Source organism: Solea senegalensis, linkage group LG4 (assembly GCF_019176455.1).
Source record: "Solea senegalensis isolate Sse05_10M linkage group LG4, IFAPA_SoseM_1, whole genome shotgun sequence".
Lineage (NCBI taxonomy): Eukaryota > Metazoa > Chordata > Actinopteri > Pleuronectiformes > Soleidae > Solea > Solea senegalensis.
In genome coordinates, this window is record NC_058024.1 from 6,869,316 (window position 1) to 6,892,918 (window position 23,603).

Below are 23,603 nucleotides of genomic sequence, written 5' to 3' on the forward strand. Positions count from 1 at the left end.
AAAGAAAAGTGTTATTGTAATTCAAAATCTGCGGACAATATGACTGAATGTATATGTCTTACAGGAAATAAAATTAAAATTTCTTCATTGCAAACTGAATCCAAAACTGACATTAATTTATTTTGTGTTGAGTTGCAAGAGCTGGTTGATGCTCTCTACAATCAAAAACTTCACAAATAATAATTATTATACTAACACTTATATTGTTATCATAATTATTATCATTGTTGTTGTTGTAATTTAACTCATACAGAATAAATTCAAATTTAATTGAATGTCAGTATTCACAAGTATATGTATATATATATATATATATACATATACATACGTACACACACATTTTTGGCTATTTTTTGGGGGGGTGCTGTGCCAATCTCAGCTGACATAGGTGGGGTATACCCTGGACAACTCCATGCAGATAGGCCCTTGTTCTTGGTCTCAAACCCAGGTCTTGTTTCAAAAGCAGGAGTGCTAAACGCTAAGTGACCCTGGTTTGTAAATAACACAACTATACTTGATGTAATAGTGTTACATTCGTATCAATAATAATCAAGCTCAGAGGTGGTGGGAGGGAGGCCCCAATCTAGGCTTGGCCCGGCCCGGCCCAGATCTAGCAAATGCTAAATCCACGTAAATAGAGCTGAATGTTGAGATCATCCATACAAATAAAACATACAGATGTGATGACTAAATGTATGCTTTTCCAAAGTGCAAGATGTGCCAGGATGGAAACAGATCAAATGAACTGATATTGCTGGTAATTTTATGACGCAATTGACGTGAGCCTTTACACATCTGTCACATATGCACACAGTAGCTCTCAGAATAAACTTGTAAGCACCTTCAGTGTTGGTGTGCTGACTACTTCTCTGAGGGTCTGTTGATCTGGCAAAACTCTGGGACCCCCCCCGGAAAAAAGCTTCTACGTAACAGAGTGATCTCGAAGACGCACAGGGTTAATTTCGAGCCCCCACCACTACCACCCACATCTCCTATTTGAAAGCCGCCTCTCTACCGGGAGAGGAAGGCTCTTTTTCGGTCAGATGGCGTGCTGCAGTCCGCCCCCGTCATTCTCCAGCCCACGCAGAAAGCAAAAAGGCAGCCAGCAACCAATACGGTGCGCCGGAGGAGGATTTCTGCCAGTGATTTCAGACGAGCTACTATACGCAAAAGGGATTTACTACGTCGATCTGAGCAGGGGAAGCTTGCGGCGAAAGGCACTGGGGTAAGAAACGAATGGGATATTTTGTATCCGCTGTTTCCCGTTGTTTGTTTTTTACAAATATATCATTTGTACCAATGTATTTGTACTTTAGTGTGCTTTTAATGTGGCTGAAGTGGCATTAGTTTCCATTTCTTCGTGTTAGCCAGTTTCACTCAGCAGTACGGACCTGTCTGTGACTTCGGTGATTGGAGAGACACCTTTGCGTAATTACGCCCGTCTCCTCTCTCTGTATCATCATCTACCTGACCTGGAGAAGGTAAGACATGTCTATTCGCAACTATTCTGGCTCAACGTGGCTTATATGAAAATTCCTTTCACGATTGGGGGGAATAGTTACAGCCTGCCTATTGTGCTTCAAAGTAGTGGTTTTCAAATGGGGCCCTGGGGGGTCCAGAGGTCAGTGGCACATTGCCAAGAGTTTCCAAAACCATCTTTTTAAAGTATCATGATATAGAGGTCTAAACATGCAGTACATGAAACATTTTGTAATCAAAAAGAGGTCTTCAAAATGTACATCGATGACGTTCCTTTCTTAAGAGGTTATAAGTTTTATAAAACATTTTATACAAAATCTTTATTGATTCATGGATTCTTTAGTGTTGGGAAAACCCCCTTGTACGTTTTGACTTGGTAGTCTTCATCAGGACACATGTGATTTTTCTACTTCAGAGTATCTTGAATGTCTTTCTGCCACTAATACTTGATGGACTTATGCGTGTGTCCATGTTGAGCATCTGATTTGTTCTTGTTTTTCTTTGCTGTTTTGTTATTTTGTGACCAATGTAGCACTCTCCTTAATTAAACAGATCATTGTCAACTTATTCCAGAGGAAATAGATGAGGGGTTGATATATTATTCATCTTTTAGAGACTGATAAAAAAACTGAGAAGCTCTGCTCCAAACCATGCACATACATTTATTTGTTGAAGATTTCTATTGAGTTGTTAGGAATTTACAATGTAGTCCAGTTGGCAAAGCCTTTATTAAAATAGATGATCACATTTTCCTTTCTCCTGCCTCATCTGCCCAGTGCCGTGTGCCATGTCTCTGCCACGCACACTTGGGGAGCTGCAGCTTTATCGGGTGCTGCAGAGGGCCAACCTGCTGGCCTACTATGAAACCTTCATCCAGCAGGGCGGTGACGACGTGCAGCAGCTCTGTGAGGCAGCGGAGGAGGAGTTCCTGGAGATCATGGCTCTAGTTGGCATGGCCACCAAGCCACTGCATGTGCGTAGGCTGCAAAAGGCCCTCCGAGACTGGGCAGCAAACCCTGCCCTCTTCAACCAGCCTGTTTCTAACGTCCCACTCGGGGGCATACCGCTCTTCAAAGTTGATGGAACAGGCACGAGTGGGTCAGCGGGCGGGCCCAGGAAGTCTGTGAGCAATGGGCAGCCAGGGTCACCGTGTGAAAGGGAGGACCGGACGTGTCTTACTCCAATGCACAGTGGGAGTCCTAGAAGCCCCTGCTCCCAGGCCTCACCACAACCACCAGACACACACTACAGGGAAAACCTGTCACCCATGGACCCACATTGGCTCAGCCCAGAGCCAGATGGAAACTGCACTTCTACATCTGGATTAGAGGAGGAGCCGCCCAGCCCACCTCTGCTGTCAGCATGTCCTCCTGGTCCCTCCACATCTCCAAGCCCCTCTGCTTCTTTTGCCCTGGCACCTCTGTCAGCCTGGCCCGGAGGACAGCTGGACGGGGAAACAGCGAGGGCGGTGGTGGAGAGTGTGGAGAGGCTACTCCGGACCCTGCCCAGGTCAGATCCTGCAGAGGTGAAGACTCTGCTCAGGATGAACAAGAAGATGGCAAAGACTGTGGGGCACATTTTCAAAATGGGGTCCCAGGATGTGAACAAGGAGGAGGAGATCCGAAAGTACAGCCTCATTTATGGGCGCTTTGACTCCAAGAGGAGAGAAGGCAAGCAGCTCACACACCATGAGGTAATAACCATCAGAGACCAGAGCTGAGGTGAATGTATCGCATCACGTTTCATACTGAACTGGAACTGGAAAGTTCACTTAATAATAAAAAAAAAAAAAAAACTTTATACAGACAAAACAAAGGTGAGAATTTCGTCTTGATATTGTTTTTTATTGTCCCTCTCACTTCAGCTGATCATCAATGAAGCTGCTGCTCAGTTCTGTATGCGTGACAATGCCCTTTTGCTGAGACGGGTGGAGCTCTTTTCTTTAGCTCGGCAAGTGGCGAGAAAATGTGCCTACACCTCCACACTGAAGCATGCAAGGTAACCAAACGCATGATCACGCTCATGTATTCGAGGCAGATTAGCATCATGTGTACGAGTATGAATGAAATCATTTACACTCAAAATGTTGCACATGTTTACTTGTGGTCACACATGGCTTACGTGACTCATCCTCTGACCGGTGGTTTAATTTTCAGAATGAACTTTTTTCATAACACAGAGGGAATTAATGTCCAACCGCTGTAGTGTTACACAAAATCCTTTATTTTTTTATTGTTTCACACTTTTTTATGAACATAAACACTAGCACAGACAAATCTAAATTACCCAAGTAGCAACAGAGCACAAACCACATCTGATTAATTAAATACTGATCCTGTTTCCAGTTTGAAGAATGACCTTTCACATTCATATGGCTTTGTTGTTTTCCTTCTGTAGGACAAATCCAGATGACAACAGTGTGGTGTCTCAGAAGAGAGCGAGACATGAGGTGAGTGTTCAGAGCAGGACCATCACAAGTCTCAGTATGACTCTAACTTATGGTACATTCTCCATGCTACCTTTCAGCCGTCTGAAATGGTTCATCAGCGCTAAAGTGACAGTGATCATGTGTTTTAGGAGACCGTGTCATCACTTCTCGGAGCAGAAGGTTCAGAGGGTTTGACCCAGAGGGCAGACGAAGACAGTTTATCTACAGAAAGCCTGGACAGTGGATCACATGGTAAAGAGCTCAAATATTAAGTCATACTAATACGTCCAGTAGATCACATCTTCTCTTTCTGACATCCTTCTTGTTTGTCTAAAAATAAATGTATGGAAGAAGGCTGCATTAACACCCAGCTCTGTCTGTCCTGTTAGACACTGGCTCACAGTGCAACCAGTCTCCTTCCCCCCGCCCCCACACTGACACCTCCAACCCCACCAGCTGGAGTCGCCATCTCATACAGCAAACACTAATGGACGAAGGGCTGCGATTGGCTCGAATGGTGTCACATGATCGGGCTGGCAAGATCAGCCTAAGATCAGAAGGGACCCGCTCCACAGGTGACTTTTCAAATAATGACATTACCACTTTATGTGCTTAATAACAGATGTAAAATAAAAGGTTTTTTTTTCCTTTTCCTTTTTACAATGTTTACTCATCTTTGCGAGGTTTAAGGAATTGTTTGGTATTTTTGTTCATGTACTTGCTGTCTGGCAGAGAGTCAGATCAGAACTCTCTCGTCTGAGCGATAAATTGGGTATAAAAATGTACGTACATTTCTGGTTGCAAAACAAACTCCCAACGTGAAGCCTGGAGGTTTACAATTTGACAGGTGCCAAGCTGGGTTTTGTCACTTTGTACCCTTTCCAGTTTTACTTGGGTACTAAGTGGGCATGAGCCTGAAGTGGGCAAATTTGGCAGGTCCCCTATGGTTTCAGTAACATGGGCTCCAGATGAGTAGCCCATGTGAGCAAACACAACAGGGGCCACCATGGAAACCACAGACAAACCCGCTTGGGACCCATATTGTCATCCCAAATATAACCCTTCTGGGCCCCACATTGACATGCTGGCAAGGAAGGAACCTCTTGGATGATACTAGCTGTCAATCACAATGGTGTCCACTCATATTATCTTTCCTCTAAATGGGAACATAATTTACAAAATGAACATCATATTCCTTTGAAAAATGTTTGAAACTAGCAATTGAGATCATTAACGCCTGTTAATGTTTACTGATGTTAACTAAGTGAGAAAAAGGTTCATATTTTCACAGACTTCCATTCAAACAGAGTGATTTTTACAGCCAGTGGAGTCACCCCCCTATGGGCAAACAACTGCCGCCCTAATTCTTAGGCTTTGCTTTTTAAACCAGAGGGCGACATCCACTTTTATGTACAGTCAATAGTCTGAAGACATGAAGCTAGCAAAGCTCTAAACTTAGCTTAGCTTAGTTAAGCTGAGCGTAGATTAGTTTTACAGTTAGGTCGGTCCAAAAGTAAATTTAGTGCCTGTATAAAGCTTTGTTTAATTTCTACAAAAACTATGGTCAAAACAACAATTCACTATTTAAGCCAGGATTATATGTTGGACTGTTTCTCAAATCATTTAAACAGGAGAGGACGTAAATTAGTGAAGTTTCAACATACAGAAGACAAGCCAGGCTAACTGTTAAATCCGGTTTTGTTTACATTCTTAATACTCGACCTTTTCATCTGACTCTTGGCGAGAAAACAAACCCGTATAGAAATGTATGAAGTATACAGTATGTTCATAAAACATAAAGGGTGATATTGCCTTATAATTAGAAGAAACGCATTTCCCTAAATGTCTGAAACAATTTTATTTTTTTAATTCAGAAATTAAGGGATAATTGAAAAGCATGATGTTGATTTTGGGGTTGAGTTGAAAATGACAGAGGCTCCCCAACCTCTCGTAACAATGAATATTTTATAGCTCTACAGCTTGAACTCCAGTGAGTCACATTCTCTCTGAGGTGACGCCTCCCACTATGCACAAGTGAACTTCACCAGACTGTAAATTAGAGAGGATAGACGTTAGAAGGGGAAACAGAAGGAGGCGGGGAGCAATATATAGAGAGGAAAAGAGTGAGAGATGGACGGTGGGGGTCACACTGTTGTAACATTTCTTCCGAAAGAAATAAAGCGAGTCATCTGGGCAAGTTAGCCGTTCTGGGCTGTGAAAGTCAGCCGAGGAGATGAAGCGATGAGAAGGAAGCCAGCAAAGATATGAGGCGGTGGGGGAGGAGGAGGAAGGATAGGAAGTACGCCGTGGGTGGCAGAATCGGACCCCCCCTCCTCTCTCAGCATCAACTGACGTCAGAGTGTGTTAGGTGTGTGGGCTGAAGGGCGGGATGGATGGGGCGTGGGGGCGAGGGAGTGGGAGGTAATTGGAGGGGTGTTGCATTGAGTCACCAAGCGACAGTGTGCAAAAATAAAACCTGTGGGCAGGGAAATGGCACAGTCTTTTTTATACAACTTCTCCCTCTACCAAAAGAACTGCGGAAATAACAAAAATGACATATGTTTAATCACTGACATCGATCTCCCTCACTTTGGCTTTGTTGTGTGTGTCTTTCTCCCTTAATTGTCAAAGTTCCCTCCTTCTGTTTATCTCTTATAAATCACAACTGTCTTCCATTTCCTTTCAACGTCACCCTTTTTCTACCAAATTTTGATGTTGGTTTCTCCGATCACACGTCATTCATCATTCAAAATCATCAATATACAGAATCCTCAACCACATTCTCCTTTCATTTGTACGTTACTTCATATTTGCTAATAAATTTTTGTGGAGTTACAAATAATTATTGTTCATTTATCATTATTATATTATACACTGTATTGTGTTAAAGCACATAGACACAACAAATTGTGTACATATAAACCAAGGGAAAGCAGATTTCAAACATTAAGATACTGTAGTAAAGATGTAAGTAAAAAGTCGAATGTGGTGTGTTTTTGTAAAAGTTCTTCATTGCAATCTAATGAATGTTCTGCAGTAAAAAATACAGAGCATACGTGACATTTGGCTGACCTCATTACTACCTCACAATCAAAAAAAATGACCCTCTGCAATACTGGAAATATATCTTTGTTTTCGTTCAGTGCAATAAACAACAGCAACTAATCAAACCACGTGATTTGCAGATGCAAATTAATTGATTTATTTTGTTTTAATAGTCTGCAGTTAAAGGTCCAGCGTGTAAGAATTGGTGACACCTAATGGCGAGACGGCAGAGTGCAACCAATGGTGCTTTTCCATGATTCAGTTCTAGCACTACTCGGCTCTACTCAAATCGACTCCACTCAGTTAGGTATCAGACACGTTGTTTTCCATTACTTCAAAGTACGTCCTCAATGTGGGCGGGGTCGTCAAAGCATGGCTGCATAAAACCGCCAATACGCGACACAAACACACAAACTAGTGACAGGCAAAGCAGTTGTTTCCGGTGGATTGAATCATTAGAATCAGTTAATTAAAAAGATGAGTTCAGTACTTCCTTTATGACCGGAGCACAGACTCTGTCTGTCGTACAGAGCCTGTGTTTCAGTCACTGAACTGAAATACGAATGACCGGTTTGTAATTCGGCTCACAATCGCTGGCTTTCTACAGTGTTGTCGCTAAATACACCAGACTCCTCTGTTAAATATTGAGACTTTAGACATTTCCTTGCTAAATGGTGTAGATTAACGCATTTTTTCAGGATTTTTAAGACTTTTTAATTGATCTACAGTTCGGCATTGTTCGGTTTGATCCTTGCTCAGCTCGCCTGTGTTTCGCCACAACAGGTTCCAAAAAAATATACTATACTATCCCTGATGGAAAAGCATGTCGTGCGAACAAATACTCCACCGCTCACTCGTCCCTCTCCCACGTTCTTCAGGGAACTACAGTGACCTTTCCGTACAGAGAAGACGTAAACACTCATTCACCACCTTTCTTTCACTCTCCCACTCTTGCCTCCATTTCCCCCTTTTCTTTGTTAGTTTATGCTTTGGATTTATATAGCGCTGTTCTACGCTTCCATAATACACTTCCATCTCAAAATAGATGGGCTGCTGTAGAAATAAGGTGGAGCAAGATGGCGGCCTCTATAAAGCAAAGGCCTTGCCCAAAGAACATATAAAAGCCTTATTCTAAGGCTACAAAAAACAAATGAGTTTTATTTTAAAGAGTGATTTTACTCTTAGACACTCCTACGTATGGGGGATATTTTTAACCCCACCTTAATGTTGCACACTGGGACTTTAATTGACGAATATTTACGGTGTTGCAGGCTTTAAAAAATGTATCCACTCATCACTTACAAAAGTACTTGCCTCAGTCTGAAATCAAGTGTCCAGTGCTCTTTATTTATATCCACACTTGTTCTTTGATCAGCTCCTGAGCTCATCTCAAACTTTACATCTCTCCACAGACCATGACAGTAAAGTGGAGAAGCGGAGCTCATTACCAGCGTGCAGGAGCAGTAGCCCTTGCATCACCAAAGACAACTCAAGTCACCGAGGGAAATGAAAATGCTTACAGGTTAACAGGGAACTAGTTGTGCTCAACCTGCCATTGAAGTCCCTTCAGATTGTGCTGTCAATGAGCAGGCTTTTCACACACACACGTACTTCACTGACATCACAAGCCTCCGATGTTGAGAAAACACTCATGGACTAGAAAATGAATCAAGCAAATGTCAGATTTTACCAGCAGTTAAGATCATAAACCTGCAGGGACCCGTTAAAAAGTAGGGGAGACACTCTTTCTATTTTATTAGGAAAGATCTGATATATTTTTTATGTTATTGGCATCTGCTTAAAAAAGTGAAATACTTGACACAGCAGAGGGCACTGCAACTTTAGAAATGAAATCTGTTAACCCAGCCCAGCCCGAGTACACCGACAGCAACACAGATTACTCACGTTATTTTAAGGCTATGACAGCTCATCACCCTCAGGAAACACATGTGCTGGTTTTTGACACACATCAGTGTGGAAGTCAGATTTATTCCGACGTGAACAGTTTGCCTTGACATGCAAAGACAAGTTATGCATGAGGAGCTGGAAAACGATTAGTGTTATGTACTGTAAAATGATTGACATTTCCCAGAGCATAATGACACTTAAACACCACGGGGTAGGTTCAGAAACATTTTGTTCTTTGCTGCATCATTTTATGAACCATTATTATTATTATTTACTCCCTCACTTCCTTGATTAAACAATTTTGGACAAAAGGCCGGATAATATTTGTAAAAGGAAATAGTTTGAGGCATTTAAATGATCTGGAAACATTTCTTTCTAAAAAAAAACAACAAATAACACAGACACTTTGATTTCCAAGTGAAAACAACATTGTCTTTTCTTTTCATACAGTCAAGTGAGGTTTCTGACATTGTGCCAGTTGTACAGCCTGCATTCACAACTAAATATTACAGGTACCACAGCATTTCCCCATCAAACAGTCGATGATTAATGTACTTTTTTTTAGGTGTAGCAGAAACCCATGGCCTGTGGTCGTCTGTATATGGAATAATTTCTTTGGTCATAGATGTGGCCAAGGGCAGCCTCGTGTTGGTTTTTTGAAAAAGAGAAAACATGCAGAATCTCATGGTGCTTGATTTTTCATATAGCAGCTCCTATAATTTATTTCAACCTACTGGCCACAATCAGGAATAACTGAATGATGTTCAAACTCCATGTTTACTTACAGTGTTGATAATGATCATGTTAGGATTTCTGTACCCTCGATAACAAGAGTATATCAGTGAGGTAGCTTTCTGTGAATCAGTGACACCTGCCTGTCCCCTGAGCATTAGTAACCTCAGTTTATTATGTTGCTAAAAACAGATTATTTATTTTGTTACATCTCAATAAATGTTATTTTATTGCTTAAATCCACAGCGTGTTTGTTTGTTTGTTTGTTTTTCAACTCTGGCTGCACTGACTGCGTCACAGAGCCAGCGACACCTCTGCTGTCATCTTGTTTGTTTCACTGACACTCTGCGTCGACACTGGTATGACTCACCTGTGCCAGTGATGTTATCCGGACTCATACATGCACTCATGCATACACACACGGGATGACACATCATGAAAATGAAGACCAAACATAACAGCTTTAAGATTTCAAAACCACAAATAATCTTCATAGTTTAGTTTATTTCAGTGTAGTTAGTGTATTTGTAACTCAATCTTAAACACTAACACTAACTGAACATTCAACGTAAAATTAAGCATCGCTATAATTGCACTTTACAGTTATTAATGCCTAACGCTTGGGTCCACACAGAAATATCACAAAGTAACAATTATTTAATGGATTGCCTGGACATTTTGATGCAGACATTGATGGTTCCTACAGGTTATATAAAACTGACTTTGGTTGTCTTTTTCCTCTAGTGCCACCATAAGGTTGATCTTGTGCATTTCCATAGATTCAGTGACACACTTTCACTGATACCAAGTGGATCATTTCAGACCAAATGCAGAGCTCATGACACTCCCATCAGCCTCAGCTGTCAGTTGCTAAATGATAAGAATGACACACTAAACATGAACACTGAGTTCAAAGCTTAAAAATCGTGGACTCATTCTGAATAGAAGTCCTCATATGTGCATGTGCATGTTTAGGGAAAACAATTGTCCCTGAGCGCTCTGATCATATAAGAATGATCACATTTGAATTGGTTTTCTTTATCGTGGTTCAGAGAGCAGCATGTGGCAACGGAGGAGGGGAGGCACCATCATCAATCAGCTGTCAGCACCATCAATTAGGGACATAAATATCTGAGGCTATTCTTAGCCTGGGCTCTTTCTTCTTGTACCATAGAGCTGAGCAGCAGCCAGCTGATTGGTTTCACGCTCCACTTCAGACGTTAAAAAAAACTCTGTACACTGGATGTTCATTTAATGACTAATTATCTAAATAATAAAATATTTTTTTAAAACTTCATTGTGCTGATAGGATGAAGAAACAAGTTATTTTAAGCAATATGAACTAGATATTACATAATAGCAGCTAGGAGCAGATACTTTTGGTATATATTCTTTTGGTTACAGCTAAGCTATCATAAACAAATACATGTCATTTCTTTAAAATCTGTGGTCAGGAATCTCAAAAACTGGACAAATAAAGCCATGGCTACATGTTCCTGCTGTAGATGAAAGAGACAATAGTTGGTCCTTTGTGTCAACTGAGCTATTTTAAAAACTTTTTTTCATACTTTTGCATATAATGTGAGCACATGAAGGTTATTTATGCCTTTTAATTTTTCACTATCACTCCAAAAAAATAATAGTTTGTCCATTGGCAAAGTTCTGAGCACATTAAGAAAGTGCTGCTCTGTCATGCAAACACATTAACACACAGTATATTAGAACAAGAAGATTGATCAGCTGTGTCTAGGTGATGTGGGTGTGGAGATGTCGCAGGAACTCTCCTTTGGTGGTTGTATCTCCGGGGAAAACTGCCTGGCAGAAGTCGCACACGTGAGACTGCAGCGCCACGTCTGACAACAGCAAACCATCAGACTGGCCCAGGAAGTCATTGCCTTCAGAGATACTGTCTGACAGCGGCATCTGATACAGACAAGTACAAGTCAGTCAGGGACTTTGTGATTGCTCTGTGTTTCCATCATGGTACAGTTTGGTTTGGTACACTACGGTATGGTTTGGAATGGTTAAGCCTTGGGTCAGGTTGTGTTTAACTGAGAACAGTACCTTTACTTGGTAGGTGGGGAGTGGGCTGTGCTTGATGGCCGCGCAGCGCGAGGTGTGACGACAACAAACGGCGACACTGAACACAACCCACCCTGTGGTGGGTTCCTAATGGAAATGCCAACTGTACCAAATCGAACCGAACCACTCGGTGGAAACACGGCTTTAGAGAACCCATGGGCACACATGAGATTTTGAACACTTACCATCATTTTGTGCAGACATCTGTCTCTGCTTGGACGACCCACTTGCCCTGCAGTTTTGGACTCAGTGGATGAAGCCCCCTGCCACCTAGCGGAGTCCAGGGTTGACATGGGTGCAACAAAATGCTCCAGCGTCCCACACTCCTTTCTCCACTGAGGCAAATTTACACTGAGTTTAGACATATCTTCAGCAAGGAGATCAGACCACGTCCCCAAGTTCCCAGGCAGGCCATTGATGCCACACTGAGCATCAGGGTTAAGTGCTGTTGCCGTTACCGGTTGTGGCCTTTCGTGGAAAAACAGAGGGATTTCTTGGGTACACTGGACGGGGATGGACATCAAGTCACTCAACTCCCCATTGGGAACAGTGGCACCTGCAGAAAGACATGTGTTTAACAGATGCTACATGTACTGTAATGTAAACATTAGGATTTGGTTTTACATAAACCTTGCTGTTTCTGCAAGGCTGCTGTGAGTTTATGCAACAGAGCTGCTTGTCTCAGGCAGAGCAACCTCATACGGAGGAACTGCTGGTACAGTTCACTGTACGCTTCCTCCATCTCGCCAGCTCAGGGATCTGCAGTGAGTTTAAGAGCAAAGAAGAAGTCACAATGTTCACGGTGTTGGGTATACATGACAAAAAAAAAACAACATAAAGTGTGAACAGCAGCTCTGTGATACTGTGGAATAATAATGTGTTGAAACAGAGTGTCAGTGCTAAAAGGATGTTGTTTAGCATGTTCACCATATTATATTTCTAAACAGCTGAGGCTTCAGGAAATGTCACACCAATATCAATGTCAGACCAAACAGACTTGTGCACACGACCTTGACCCCACTCTTAACTTATTTTGGCAAAATGTTGGTGTTTTGTTTTGTCCAAGCATCTTTGTCCATACATTCAAAGACACTGGCACACGCTGTTTAATGCTAAAACAATTTCCAGTCTTAACAATTGTATTCTGTTTTCAATGTTTCTTTTTCCACAACTATCCCACAGAAAGGATGTGGAGACCAAGGCTGAGAATCACTGAACTAAAGTAGTGGACAAACTGGCCTAATTCAGGGAGGAAAATCATCACCACACCATCACTTTATACAACTTCTTAAAATTCTCCCCACTGGTCATAATCATAATTCCCTTTCACCTACACATGTGGTGTCAACCTCATTGACATTGCACTTGTGCAGTGACAGTATATTATAGTAACTATATTATATATATTATATTATAGTATATAAACACATTTACTCTGTTTTTGTTCTTCTGTGTTTTACCATGCAAATGCTTTGTTCATTGTACAGAACAGATGAGATGAGTCAGCACTCGTTGTTGTTTTCCTAGTTCCCTGTTTTTTAGTTCCTTGTATTGTGTAATCTAACCTTGCTGTAAAGGGCTCTTTCTTTGATTGTTTCTAATTCTCTTTCTTGGGTGAGAGACCTTCATCTTAGTGAAACGGTCTAGAGCTGAAACAATTACTCGATTAATCGATCATTAATTGATTACTAAATTAATCGTCAACTATTTCGATAAACGATGAATTGGTTTGAAGCATTAAAACAAGATTTCCGATTGTTTTAGCTTCTTAAATGTGAATATTTTCTTTGTGGACAAAAACAAGATATTGTGGACAAAAACAAGATATTCGAGAACGTCATTTCCAGGTTTGAATAACACTGATCAACATTTTTTAATGTTTTCTGATATTTACCTGTGCCACATCTGCTGAACAGGTTTCTGGAGGAGAATATATTTCATGAATGGAAGAAACAAAGAAAGTGTCATTTTTATACTTACAAAGGACAACAAAATGAAACAAAATAAAAACCCACTTAAATCCCAGAGCATCTTCAATATACTTACTCTTCAAGGGCTCGTCTGCAAGCTCTTGTTGCTAAACTCCAGGACTCCTCATCATTCCTCACGACAGCAAGATTTCTCCTTCAGTTTACCATCAGGCTTCCTGTTACTGTTAAGAAATCAGACACAGCATTTAAACACAGACTATAATCCGCTCACAGAGCACAGCCTGAAACAAAGTTGTCACAGTGACAACTGTTCATCAGACGCTTTCCCTGTTGAGCTAATGGAAATAATGCTTTACTGATGTAATATGCGTCACAACTGTAGGAACTGGTAAACAGAAGGAAGTAGCACTTGAAAAAGGAGAAGTGAGACCGCGTTCAGTATAATTTGGAACATGATCTCCCAGTTACACTGTCACATGACTGTTACATGGCAGGTTGTTTGTTAATGTAAGATTTGTTAGTGGGAGATTATGACCACAGCACATTCAAACTCAGATTAGTTAATATGCAACATTCTTGATTGGAGAGTGACGTCACACTCCTTCTCTGTGTTATTGAGCCAAATGTTGAGCATTTTCACTTGACTATTATCATTTTTATACACTTTTATACCATATGTGCTTTTATACACTAAGCACATATGGACACTGCCCATCATATTCAAATCTGTTGACTCTAAGTTTTCTAAAGGCGATCCCAGCTCTGATATCCTGTATACGGTGTGTACATCATGACTTCCAATTAAATGGATCACAGGTTCCACTTGAGTGGCAGACAGTAGATCAAAGCAACTCTCTTGCTGTTATTTTTTTGCTAAAAGGCTTCAGACAAAGAGAGAGATACAAACCGGTGTTTGTATTAGTCTGGCATTTCCACAACATGGAACTGTATGAGCTGTGAAAGGGCTCCACAGTGACACAGGGCTGGTACTGTGTTGGACTGTGTATGTTCAAGAATCTGTGAGAATACATGTCTCAATACAATATACTGGGATACCACCCAAAATAGTTTTGTAATTTGTAGAAAAGCTCTCACGGTCAAAATAACATGGTTTATGCACAAGTAATATACAGTTTTCTTTTTCTAGTGAAAGGAGCAGAAGAAGGAGGAGAGAGTCAGATGGACAAAAGCCTGCAGCTAAATAGCGGTTAAAGGCTTAAATACAACATAAAACCCACTGTATACATCAATACAGTGCTTCAAATAATTGATACAGTGTCTCAACATGAAATATTGCAATATTTCTGTGTTTAGATCTTTTTACAGCCCTAATTTAATGCCTACATTATCTTACAGCCTGTTTCCATTAGTGGCTGGATCCAAGAGGCATAATACAGTAGCTTATTGCCATTTTGCTTTCATCTGACATGTGTGCGTCTTTCCAGAGGAAGGTTGTGGGTTTGATTCCCGGATCCACTAGTCTATTTGCCGATGTGTCCTTGTGAAAGACAACCTCATGTTGCTCCTGACGGCTGTGCCAGCAACAAGTGAATGGGTATGAAAGATGTGTGCTTATTAAATGAGCTGCACATAGATGCATTGTATGCATGTGTGAGTGAATGGGTGTGAATGGGTGAATGTAAAAACTGAAGTGTAAAGCAGCTTTGAGTTGTCATCAAGACTAGAAAACGCTGTATTAATATAGACTATTTTGACCATTGAAGTATTTGTTCATGTTGTCATCATAATTAGCTGAATTTGCAGTCCAACTTATGCAGAACAAACAGGCAAAATAATACAAAAATAATAATTTAAAAAAAAGACAGGGCAGAGAGCAACACTGCATATTATACATTCACACTAAAAATGACAATATATAAATTATATAAAATATATAAATTCAAGAGCTTTTGATGACCTATGCACATTTAAAAATTCATTTTCTCAAAATCACAACCTTGTAAGGCTTTCAAAGACCATGGAAAGCGTACTGTCTATGATAAAATTAATCATTATTTATATATCTTCCTTTCTTTGTTCACATGGATTCAGCCTCTATCTCTGTCTAATCACAAATGATTTCTTTCATGGTAATCTGCTGTAAAGTGGTGACTAAGGGTCACATTGAAAGTCGTTTTTTTCTGTTTCATTTTCACTTTACAGCTGTTTTTAAACAGGTGTGAAGCCTCAAACATGTAAAGACACACATTTGTCTTAAGGTATCCGATTCAAACATAGTTAAATAAAGTTTACTTACGCTGAAAATGAAAGCATGTCTTGCTCTTGTCAACCTCCTCCAGCCGAACGATGACCTCACACGTTTGTCCATGAAAACAAACTTACGTCAAACCAAGGTGAGCCTTGCCAAAATACAACTTCCTGTTCAAAGAGGTTGCCTTCAAAATAAAAGTCAAGGCCTTTCATTGAGACTTGATTCATTCAGGAGGAACTGTTGAGCTATTGGAACTGTTGAGCTACTTGGTTTTTTTCGACATTTTGTTTGTTGAATTCATACTATGAATTCAACAAACAAAATGTCAAAAAAAACCCAGTCATAACCCTTAAATGGAGATGCTTTCTGTGTATCGCTGATGCTTCTAAATGCAGTTAATGCTCTTTCATTTGTTTGTTCATTTGGTCTGTCATTTGTTCAGTCGTTTGTGTGTTTATTAATTTGTTAGTGCTCTTACCAGCATTTATTACACATTTGAAAATATAAATGTGAACACTCGCTCTAGAAACCATATACTACAAAATTCAAGATTCTTTATTGTCAATGCAACATCTTTACTAGTGATGAATTTCTCAGGCCCAGCGCCAGGTCAATTTATCTCTGTTTTGTTCTCTGTTTTCTCCAGACAAAAATAATTGATGATAATAATCCATTACTCCACACCTGCAGTATCCCAACATCTTTCAGAATTTCAGTTCAACTTTCCCTCATCCTACTACGGAGAATGCTTACACTTCACAGTATAATCATAAAATAAGCAAGATATTAAAGCTAGAAGTGTTAGATCCATCTTATGTACTCACTTCAAGCATGTTTCATGGAGACAAAAACTTGTTCCTGATGAGGAAAAACCTAATTTCTGAAGGACTGGTCAAGTTTAGGGCTAAGATTTGAACTGTGATAAGGTTAAGGTTAGGTTTTGGCATTAACTTGTTATGGTCAAGGTTCGGGATAACGCTTTGTTTAGGCTCCAAATGAATGTGTCAATGCAGTGTCCTGAAAAGAATAGCTTTCCAAACCTGTATGTGTGTGTGTGGCATTAAGTGTTGGCATTGAGCATGGAAAAAAATAGACCAACATTAGGACGCTGGAGTCTGTGGGTGGAGTGGCAGAACCTTAATTTCATGCCATCAGTCCACCTAGAAAGAGCAGCAGTTTTTGCCCTGGGGGTCAATCAGCGACAGCTGAGTTCACAGCCACCACCTCGTGATCTTGCGGGATGTCAGCCCCCTTTGCTTATAAGACAGTTATGTAACGCTAAGTATGAGACAGGAAGCCTTTCGCTATCTGATCCCACTAGACTTATGCCCAAGGAGATCCAGTGTGTTGTGGCTTTCCCTGTAGCCAGTGTTACCATGTATGGTTGGATACTTTATTTATAAAATGCAGTTGTCTCATATAATTTAACATTTCTAACTCTGTAAACCTTTTGAGTAGTGTGTTTTGGAAGTCAGCAAAATAGATCATATTAGATTAGTAAAATGTAGAAGTGCTCAAACTGTGGACAAAGCCAAGTGGCAACCGGTCGTCATTTCACCCACGAGAATCTAAATACACATTTTGGAGCCTCCAGAATCATGATTTCATCAGCACCATGTTGACGATGTGCAGCTGGAAAGTCAGAGTCAGGCAGTCAGGCTCCCGTTGAATGATACCAGCTGCCAATCACACTGTTGTCTACTTACATGTGCTGCACTTGATATTTTTGTCCTCTACATAGGAACATCATTTACAAAAATTACATCATGTTCAATTTAAGAAGAGATTCAACCTGCATTTGAGAGCATTATGTTTTTGGACATTATTAACTGTGTGAGAAGTAGAAGATAATTTTCCCTTAAACTTCCATCAAACTAAGCTCTTTTTGCTGCCCTTCTTTTTGCCCCCTAGTGGCTGTTTATTATATTCCCATTTCCTGGTTGGCCTGGGAATGGTCATGCATTTTATTATTTCGTCCAGTGCCCTCTTAAACATTTATGGGGCCCTAAACTGAATTTGCCGTTGCTTAACTATTATTAAATGTAACACTATAATTTGCATTAATTATATTTGTGTTATTTACTCCAAACTAGTGTCACTTTTGTTTTGTTTTGTTTTGTTTTAACCATAGAGGGCAGTAAAATCAAAAAAGTGGCCTATAGTATTTATTTGCACTTTTATATTCAGTGAAACAGTTATGGTGTTTTTCCATTATACAGTTCTAGCGCTACGTGGCTCTACTCTACTTGGTTTGGTATCAGTCATGTTGTTTTCCATAACTATAGTATCTCCCCAACTTGGGCGGGGTCATCATAGAACAAAACTGTTGTGACATCATTTTATACATGACACAAACACACAAACTAGTGACGGGCAAAGGAGTTCTTTTTTTACTGGATTGTTATAATCAGTCACTGAGCTGAAGTACAGCTGAACTGGTGATTGGGCTCACAACCTGATGTGGCGATACTGAACTCGAATTAAACCAATAAACCAGTTTAATGACTTTGGTTTTTAAAACTCAGAATTAATTTTTAAAACTCCAAATTAAAAGCAAAATAACTTAAGCTCAACACTATTTCGATATCTAAATATATCTAAAGATATCTAGATTTATTTAATATGTTTATTAAATGTTTCGTGGCTCTTTTTTCTCCACACACTACTGATTAGTTTGCTTATTCCTTGCTCTGATGTGGTCCATGGTCTAGGCTTAACTGTGCTGAGCTAATGAGCAAAATAAACTGACACCAACACAAGGCATGCCTATCATAACACAAGACTATACAAAAATACAGAAGCTTCAAACCATGCTTCAGAAACTGAGATAAAGTCTGCATAGTCCCTATTTTTAACTGCTCCTCATGTTTCCAAGGACGTGCGACGCTTCGTAATTTGAAGTGTTCAAAACTTTCCACAAAAGGTTCCTTCTGGAAACCTACAGCCACGAAGGAGTTGCCATCCCCTTCTAGCAGTCGGATCGTGAACAGTTGATTGATACAGTTATTTATAATATGTTGTGCCCTATACCAACACTCTGTGCCAGGGAGTTTGCTGGTTTTGCACTATGTGCTTGCTCTGACCTTGAACCTCTCCCGACACACACACCACACACACACACCACACCCTGTCCACCAGCCTCCTGCACTTGATCCTCATCTTGGGGCTCTGTGTGTGTGTGTGTGTGTGTTTGCGCGTGTGTGTGTGTGTGTGTGTCGGATTTGCTGTGAATAACTTCCAGGCATGCTGCCAGGAACTGTCATCTGCCGGTGCAACACTATCCATCCTGTCAATCTTGTTTTATAATTGTAACATTCTCATATTCTCTGGTCGAGCAGAGTGAAGTTTCCAACATAATGAGACATACACACGTACACACAGCATACAGATTACACACACACATACACACAAACACACATGTGCCTACGTGTGTATATATATATATATGTATATGTATATATGGCGCATCAGGAAACATGGAGGGGCAAGATGGCGGCCTACATAAAGCAAGGTCCTTGCATAAAGTACCTGTAAAAAGTTTGTTCCAACGCTGACACACTCATACCAACATACACATGGGTATATATTCACATTTGCTGATAAGCCATTCTAACACTGGAACACTGGGCCTTTAAAACATTGTGTTCCTGTGTAAAACAGACAGAGAAGAGAGAAATCCTCTTCAAACTATGTATGCAGAGAGGCACACTGTACAATTCAGTGGTGTAATCTCAAGTGACCACTTTTAAGTTTGAAATATGGTATTAGTTATTCAAGTGCACGATATAAGGCAATTCCCAAGGATTCAACAGTGACAGCCATTAAATGTCCTCAAAGCAAAGTGGTTTCCATCATCCCTTCATTCTCAGAATGATAATTTGGCAGGCTCACCATTCACTTATGAATTTAATCCTGCGGGGACCAAGAGCTCAAGACGGTGATGTGGGGCGTAGAGCTATCACATGGATGGCATGAGCAATGACGTCTGCCAACTCATTTATCAACAGACTCCCTCTTAGAGAGCGAGACCAGATCCAATTACAGAGCTTTCTATTGGCTCAACAATGGCCTTCTATAAATACACCAAGAGGGTTTTCCACACTCAACAACACACCCACACACATATTAATACTGTCGCACGAATATACCGACATACTGTACACGTACAAATTAATTTGTGTTTGGACGAAGGCGACATGGACATTGTTTCGGCCCGTAAAGACCACAGCAGCTGCTCTCAGACACCGAGCTGCACGAGGTGCTGTAGAAAATAAATGTGGTGAAGAGCCGCAGGAGAGCAGGAGCCACTCTATGTCGGTGTGTATCCAACACAATGTATGGAAGGAATTAAAGAGGGAGGGAGGGAAGAAAGACAGGAACCCAGACAGACCATTAAACAGCCTCACAAAGTTATTTACAGCTCAGTCCATCAATGATCGACAGGTGCAGCATCCTCACAAACAAACCTATTAGCTTTCCTCCCGCTGGAACAATATTCTCCACAAATTAGCTGCTTTCTCTCTCTCTCTCTCTCTCTCTCTCTCTCTCTTTCTCTCTCTCTCTCTCTCTCTCTCCCTCTCTCTCTCTTTCTCTCTCTCTCTCTCTCTGTATATATAAATATTTGTAAAAGTTTCTTATGTTACACTTCAATTTTAATTATAATATAGACCAAGAACGTAACTTTTTCTGTTAAAGCATGACTGTGAATTTACTCCTGGCTGCACATTCACTCACTCACTCAGAGACAGAAGAATGACTCCTGTTAGTGTTAAATTATTATATGGTGTTATATTTACATGGACTATATTTAACCATGCCAGCGGCTCTACAGATGGTAATGCCAGGTGCTCAGACTGTCCACCATTTTAGTCCAGACTGAAACACAATAACTATGTGTGACCATGAAATGCAATTTAATCAAAGTCAGAGGACGGTGTTCACTGACCTTGACAATGAATTGATGTTTCCTTCGGTCACCAGGTTCGTATTTGTAAATGTGAATTAAATGTCTGCTCAAAGTGTGGATAGACTTTCCTTCACCATGGACATTCTTGGATTAAGTAAAATACCTTTGGTAAAAATCAAGTTAACTTATTTTGCTTGATCAAATATAGGCTACCAAAACATAGGAAAATATAATAATACTGATTGGGAGAGGCTGCAGAAGTGAAGTGAAGTGAATACAAAACCAGGGTCAGCATTTTTTCGTGCAACAAATCACGATGACAAGTGAGCCACAAATTACTGGTCAGAACATGATGTCTCCACTATGCAGGGTGTAAGACTACACTTTGTTCCTGAAGGCTGAGTGTTGCATGTTGGGCCACTGGTCATAGGGTAAGAGGCTGGAGGCAGATGGTCATTTTCCACTTTTGGAAAACGGGGTGTTAAGGAACATAGCAAGTCACAGTTTATGTCACGTATACATGACAAATCAAGTCAAAGCATCTGTCACTGGACTACACTTCTCTACACTTCTCATGATGTGAAAGGAAGATTTATTTTTTGACAATTCTGCAAACATAAATTCTGTGACAGTGCTAACTCTTTTTTTTTTGCAATCCAGTTTCTGGTAAATATTTTACAGTAAATTGTATTTAAATTAGGGGTTTGCTAATAAAAAAAAACATTGTTATAGGGAAAAAAGGAAATGATGATTGTGTGGGTGGTCTGGGACATGAAACAATACTAGTCTTGGTGACCACTTAAAGAGCTTTTCACGAAATACACATTCACACAGCCACTAGGACCATTTTGGCAGCGGACACATCAGCCTGTGGACGACCAGATCCTTGGATCGAAACCCGACCTTCCAGTGTGCAGAGGAGCTGCTCTGCTGCTGATCCATAGCTGCCCATAGTCACCACTTTCACCGATCAGTGGACACACTGCTCTCCACACTGGCACAGAAGATTAGCACTGGACATAAACTCAGATTGACACAGTTCCATGGGATAATGATATGGTTTATTATGTTGGGGCTGTAAGTGATCTGTTTTGTTGCAGTCTGGTGACTATTAAAGCAGAACTTTGCAAGTCTGGTCGCTTTATCAACTTTTTTTCTCTACGGAGCTCCCCCTACAGTTTTGGAGTACATAGTTTTACGACAGCAACGTAAACATCCATCCATTGTCTACTGCCTTTCCTCATTGCAGTAAAAACTCATTGTTCCTCCAGCTCCTCTCTATTTTCAACAACGAGCACAAGCCTTGGAGCTTTGTCCATGTCAGCATCTGTTATGCATGCTTTTGTATTTTTCAATTGTTGCCAATCAAAAAAGCCAGTCTGATGTTTACTCGTGTGTGACCCCTCACTTGGTCCCTATCGCTGACTTGATCTTATAGCCGGTACCTGGTCAGGGTGTGTGTGTAGTGCCGTGAAGCCGTAGTGCCGTCTTGCAAAAGACTTTGCAAGACCTTCTGAGTCTGAGGACTTGGGGGTTGGCGGCCCTGATCTTGCAATGCTGGGTTTTCATTAACAGTAGGGGGGAGTCGAGACAGCCCCCAATCTCCCTGCAACAAGCCATTTAACCATCACAATGACTCTGAAGCTGTTAAATTAGGTAAAATTCCTGTATAGTTCACAACATACAACCAAGTAGCATCCGATAATGACGTCACTTTAATGATTCTGAACTCCCATTTTGAAAAATTGAGATAAGCAATTAAAAGTCAGCAAAGTCAGTTTTTCTACTCATATTTACAGTGTATCATATATATTCCTCTAAATGGAAACAAAATTGTCATCATGTTGTATAGAGGACCACATGGTAGGTGTAGTGGTTAGCACTCTTGCATTTCAAGTAAGAAGACCCAGGTTTGTGTCCAAGGTTGGAACAAGAGCCTTTCTGCATGGAGTTTGCATGTTCTCCACATCTGTGCATTGTTTTTTTTCGAGTTCTCCAGTTTCCTCAGTCCAAAAACATGCAATATGGTTGTTTGTCTCTATCTGTGGCCCTGTGATGGACTGGTGAACTGTTCATGGTGTACCCCGCCTTTCACCCTATGTCAACTGAGATTGGCACAGCACCCTGTGACCCTTATGTGGAGGGTGGATGGATGAATTTTCTATTGAAGAATACCTGAAACTAATGACTGAGACATTAACTCTTCAGTAAGATGATTATTGTCTTTTTAAATAAAATGAGACTTTCCCATAGACTTGGCTGTTTGATATATTATTCTTACTTCCAGGTTGTCCTGAACCAGTAAATATACTGTATAAAGCCTATGCATGCAACACAAGACTATCCAGTGAGACCTTGTGCTTTGTGTGGAAGCATCTAAATAACATGATTTTTATTTCTTGTTTCATTTATTGAAGTTTTTCCTCTAATTTTCAGCCGCAGGCAAAATATCTATTCTAGTCTGTCTTTGGGAACAGGGAACATGTCAGACATGTCAGAACATGTTAAGTGTGTCAGTTAAGACACAGGGGAACATGTGTCTTAAGTGAAGTGAATACAGCATGTGAACATGTGTGAATAGTTAAGGTGTGTGACCAGATTAAAAAATAAGAAAAGTCAAAAAACCTCAATCAAAACCTGAAGAAACTCTGAACTACTGCATTCACCTACAATAAATCCTCCTTAAGAAACTTTACCAGTCTGCTGACTCCATTACATCTGACGCTGGCAGTACACTTGCCATTTTGTAACATAATGAACACCTCAATGCGAGCTGGCTTTCATACTGCCTCCGCCCCTTTTCTCCCCTTGTCCCCTTTTTCCACTCCGTCTGCCAACACCAAAATCCAGATGAACGCTATGTGGTGTACAGTGGGATCG

At 40.6% G+C, this 23,603-nt stretch overlaps 2 protein-coding genes across 4 annotated transcripts; one reads left to right on the forward strand and one right to left on the reverse strand.

Annotated features, from left to right (window-relative positions):
- Positions 1 to 984: 984 nt before the first annotated feature.
- Positions 985 to 9,817, forward strand: nab2 (NGFI-A binding protein 2 (EGR1 binding protein 2)). 3 transcript variants are annotated; one of them, XM_044024600.1, is made up of 7 exons: positions 985 to 1,481; positions 2,256 to 3,172; positions 3,344 to 3,477; positions 3,877 to 3,928; positions 4,057 to 4,159; positions 4,297 to 4,482; positions 8,365 to 9,817. In XM_044024600.1, exons 2-7 carry the CDS (start codon positions 2,267 to 2,269, stop codon positions 8,460 to 8,462), a joined length of 1,479 nt encoding a protein of 492 aa, XP_043880535.1. In that variant the 5' UTR covers positions 985 to 1,481; positions 2,256 to 2,266; the 3' UTR covers positions 8,463 to 9,817. The 3 variants fall into 3 exon arrangements, with proteins under 3 accessions (XP_043880535.1, XP_043880536.1, XP_043880537.1); XM_044024601.1 differs by having other exon boundaries at positions 985 to 1,225; positions 1,368 to 3,172; XM_044024602.1 differs by having other exon boundaries at positions 985 to 1,225; positions 1,372 to 3,172.
- A 237-nt stretch (positions 9,818 to 10,054) lies between these two features.
- Positions 10,055 to 15,941, reverse strand: zgc:113184 (uncharacterized protein LOC553745 homolog). Its single transcript, XM_044024603.1, has 6 exons — positions 15,863 to 15,941; positions 13,721 to 13,826; positions 13,569 to 13,594; positions 12,305 to 12,433; positions 11,860 to 12,230; positions 10,055 to 11,515 (listed from the first exon to the last, which is right to left on the reverse strand). Exons 4-6 carry the CDS (start codon positions 12,414 to 12,416, stop codon positions 11,339 to 11,341), a joined length of 660 nt encoding a protein of 219 aa, XP_043880538.1. The 5' UTR covers positions 12,417 to 12,433; positions 13,569 to 13,594; positions 13,721 to 13,826; positions 15,863 to 15,941; the 3' UTR covers positions 10,055 to 11,338.
- Positions 15,942 to 23,603: the final 7,662 nt, after the last annotated feature.